Below are 4652 nucleotides of genomic sequence, written 5' to 3' on the forward strand. Positions count from 1 at the left end.
TGTGAAGAAGAGGAGGCGAGAATGACCGCCGGACCAACCAAAGCCCACGCGCCGCTGCATCCCCGTGTCCAGCGCCTACGTCCCGCCGCCGTCGCCACCATGCCCAAGAGAAAGGCTGAAGGGGATGCTAAAGGAGATAAAGCCAAGGCAAAGGACGAACCACAGAGAAGATCCGCGAGGTTGTCTGCTAAACCTGCTCCTCCAAAGCCAGAGCTGAAGCCTAAAAAGGCCCCTGCAAAGAAGGGAGAGAAGGTACCCAAAGGGCAAAAGGGAAAAGCTGACGCTGGCAAGGAGGGGAATAACCCTGCAGAAAACAGAGACGCCAAAACAGACCAGGCACAGAGAGCTGAAGGTGCTGGAGATGCCAAGTGAAGTGTGTGCATTTTTGATAACTGTGTACTTCTGGTGACTGTACAGTTTGAAATTCTATTTTTTATCAAGTTTTTTAAAAATGCAGAATTTTGTTTTACTTTTTTTTTTTAAGCTACATTGTTAGCACACAGAACACTTCATTGTTGTTTGGCGGGGGGAAGGGGACATATGTCACTAATAGAATGTCTCCAAAGCTAGATCCATATGGGGAAAACACCTTTCCCTTCTAGTTTTGAGAGACTTCCTCTTGGCTCTCAGGAGGAGGGATTCCCTGACGTTGACACATAGCCACCTTGGCACAAACGCCTTGTGGTATGGAAAAACTAATTTGCTTCTATGTCCTATTCTCCCTCTCTGCCTTCAGCATAGTCTTAACTCCCTTAAACCCAGACACCTCTTGGGGCCTGACCTCCAATAATTGCTTACCAGTATGTTGGGTGATCTGGACTTTCCGGTGGCACCACTGAGATGGTGCCCCTCCAAAGAGCAGCAGTTCCATTTGTAGATTGTGGGTCTTCAGATAAATTCTGTCATTTTCATTTCATTTCCTGAAAGTCAGGGTCGGCTTGTGAAAAGTTGTTAAACAACATGCTAAATGTGAAATGTCAACCCTCACTCTAAACTTTCCCTGTTCAGAGCATCAAATGAAGACTTCATTGGATTTTATAGTGGCTTTCTGATTTGGGTAGACCATTGAAGAAGGGAGTTTGAAAGTTGTTGTATACTGTTAACGATTGTCTGCCCATGTCCTGCCTGAAATACCATGATTGTTTATGAAAAGTATCTTTAATAAAGCTGGATATAGTTTGGCTTGGAAAAAATAAAAAGAAATGAGTCATTTAGGGAATTTCAAAATACAGGAAAAAGCTTCAACAGCAGGCTGGACCAAGCAGAAGAAAGAATTTCAGAGCTTGAAGACAAGGGTTTTGACTAATCCAGTCAGTCAAAGAAGCAGAAAAAAGGATTAAGAAAAATAAACAATCACTCAGAGAAATATGGACTATGTACTATGAGCCAATATATGAGTTATAGGTATCTCTGAGGGAGAAAAAGAAAAAGCAAAAAAGCATGAAAAACCTATTTAAGGGAATTATTGATGAAAACTTCCCTGGTATCACTGGAGATTCAGATATCCAGATTCAAGATGGTCATCGGACATTGGAAAATTCATAGCAACTGGGACATCTCCAAAACACATAGTCATTAACCTGGAGGATAACAGCAAACTTCTCATTATAAGCTAGAAGGGATTGGGGCCGCATTTTTAGTCTTCTTAAACAGGACAACTGCCAGCCAAGAATTTTGTATCCTGTGAAACTAAGTATCATAAATGATGGAGAAATAAAGACTTTCCCAAACAAGAAAACCCTAAGGGAATTTGTTACCCCTAGACCTGTCCTGCAAGAAATGCCCCAATATGCACTATACATGGAACAGAGCAATAGATACCCACCCGCGTAAAATCACCTGAAAGTTAAGGCTCACAACTCTTATAAAACAGTAGAACAAGAAAGAAAACAAAACAACAAGGTGTCATTCAACATGATGAACAGAACAGTATCCCACATGTCAATACTAACACTGAACATTAATGGTCTTCATGCTCCACTTAAAAGACATAGGTTGGCTGAATGGATGAAAAAACACAAACTAAATATATAGGTTTCTCTATATAGGTTTCTCTAAGAAACCTATATAACTTACAAGGGCTCTCAAAGACTCAAGGTAAAGGGATGGAAAAAAATATTCCCTGCAAGTGGAAAACAAAAGTGAGCAGGTGTAGACATTCTCCTATCAGATAAAATAGACTTGAAATCAATAATGGTTAAAAACAACAAAGATAGTCATTATATAATGATAAAGGAGCAATTCAGCAAGACACACACACAAAAAGAAGATATGACAATACTAAATATATATGCACCTAGCACATCATATATGCATATATTATAGTACATTGTACTTTCTTCACCATTATACTGAAAGATCCAAATGAGCGGGAATGTCACCTCTTTGTTTGACATTGTATTTTCATAAAGGTATTGAATGTGTGTGCATTATGTGGAAAAAATTAAAATAAGAAGTCATGAAATAAAAACAACTTCAGGGGAATAAAACCAGGCTAAATACTCATATAGTGATTTCAGAACAACTGTATTAAACAAAAGTGAATGGAACCTCAAAATTGACTGAAATGAGATAGAAATAAGAATAATTTATGGCACCATATTGATTAAACATTTAACTGGCAAACACCAGACATAAAGTTATGTGATATATAACGTTCCTAGAATGTTCTGGCACATAGAAGATACTTATTATCTGTTACATGTATCAGGAAATAAGTCTCAGTATGTATTGACATTTAACATATGAGCAGGTGTATTTCACTTTAGTTGGAAAAGGCTGGATTAGTGAATAAAAGCTGGCATAAATATCTATCTACCTGGAAGACACAATGAATTTTGTTCCATCTCACATTTTACAAAGAATTAGTAGGTTTAAAGACCTTGGTGCAAAAGTAAACAATAGGTTTTACTTGGAAATCTAGCAGGCCGGACACGGTGGTTCACGCCTGTTATCCTAGCACTCTGGGAGGCCGAGGCGGGTGGATCACTCGAGGTCAGGAGTTCGAGACCAGCCTGAGCAAGAGCGAGACCCCGTCTCTACTAAAAATAGAAAGAAATTATCTGGCCAACTAAAAAATATATATAAAAAAAATTAGCCAGGCATGGTGGCGAATGCCTGTAGTCCTAGCTACTCGGGAGGCTGAGGCAGTAGGATTGCTTAAGCCCAGGAGTTTGAGGTTGCTGTGAGCTAGGCTGATGCCATGGCACTCACTCTAGCCCGGGCAACACAGTGAGACTCTGTCTCAAAAAAAGAAAAAAAAAGAAAAGAAATCTAGCAAGAAAAGAAATCTACATGTAGGCAGACCGTCTTAACTAAGGCAAGAACTGCAGAAGTAAGAAGATAGACATATATTTAACCAAACAAAAGGTAAGACTTTTTATGTCCCCCCTAAAATCAATGGAGAAACAATAATCTGTAAAAAAAAAAAAAAACATTTGAAATGTTGATAACTGTAGGAAAAAAGAGAATATCATTCCATACAAATCAAAATGGGGGTCATGTACATGAATCTTTGCTCAAACCCAGTTTAAGATAACAGCAAGAAATCTCTTTCAAACCTGTCAGCCTGTGAAAAATACATAAAGAGCTGCCACATTGAGTGGGGTTGGAACTTTTAAAAGGTAGCAAATAGGTCCTCTCTAATCTTGCTGACAGAAATGCGAAGTGTTATAAGATCTTGGGAAACCAATCTGGATACTGCTGTAAATATTTAAAATTCAGATACTCATTAACTCAAAGTTTCTCAATTCCGGCACTACTTAAATCCTGACCAGGTCGTTTATTGTGATTGGGTCTGTCCTGTGCACTGTGTTATGTTTACCAGCATCCCTGTCCTCTGCCAACCCCTCCACAAGGTGTCAGCCAAACATGTCATTGCTAAATGTCCCCGGGGGCCAAAATCCCCCCCAGGTGAGAACCAAAGTTTTAGCACAAAAATTCCAAAATATTTTTATAACATTGATATAACAAAAAAAGAAAACACCTTTAAAAAAGACACTGAACACAAAGAGCATTTGTGATATGCATATGATGCTATTCATGCATTAGTATAAACACTGGGTGAATGCACATGTGTGCATTATATGCAAAGAGAAGGCTTAAAAGAAACTAAGATGTTGTGAAACAGAGTATATAAGTGAGGATGTGGAGTGGTTAAGTAGAGTGATTTCAAAAGAACTGTATGAAACAACATGAAAATCTGAAAAACTTTATATAAAGACGTAAGATAGTAATAACTTAATGACATCAAAATGTGGCACTAATTCAAGATTAAATCACCCATATCCTGGAAATTAAAGAATATGACAGAAAATTTATAAAAATACGGGGAGGAAGAAGTTCTAATGTTATAATTTCACCTCACATAAATATATACAAATTTAAATATGTTCATGAGAAATAAAGGACATATTTAGTCAGATAATACAGAGTGATTTTAAAATTAGGGCCAAAAATGATGCAAAATCTAGAAACTGATTGGATACACAAAGCCAGGAAGCACAACAAGGAGTAACAGAGGTATGAAAACAAGTTGAAAATGTATATATAAAAGGCAATTTATTTAGCCAAATGATGCAGAAATACTTTCTACATCTGTAATGTGAGGAATGCAACACGATTGATGGATGGATTTTGCTACACAAAATTCA

The 4652-nt window shown here is 38.0% G+C and overlaps 1 protein-coding gene across 1 annotated transcript; it reads left to right on the forward strand.

Annotated features, from left to right (window-relative positions):
• LOC123634954 (non-histone chromosomal protein HMG-17-like) lies at nucleotides 1-1010 on the forward strand. The gene has a single exon (XM_045546646.1). It carries the CDS (start codon nucleotides 22-24, stop codon nucleotides 370-372), a length of 351 nt encoding a protein of 116 aa, XP_045402602.1. The 5' UTR covers nucleotides 1-21; the 3' UTR covers nucleotides 373-1010.
• The last annotated feature ends 3642 nt before the right edge of the window (nucleotides 1011-4652 follow it).

Source organism: Lemur catta, chromosome 1, assembly GCF_020740605.2.
Source record: "Lemur catta isolate mLemCat1 chromosome 1, mLemCat1.pri, whole genome shotgun sequence".
Taxonomy (NCBI): Eukaryota; Metazoa; Chordata; class Mammalia; order Primates; family Lemuridae; genus Lemur; species Lemur catta.

Excerpts from the sequence above, each read along its gene's own strand:
- LOC123634954 (XM_045546646.1), top strand. The coding sequence starts at position 22 with ATGACCGCCGGACCAACCAAAGCCCACGCGCCGCTGCATCCCCGTGTC.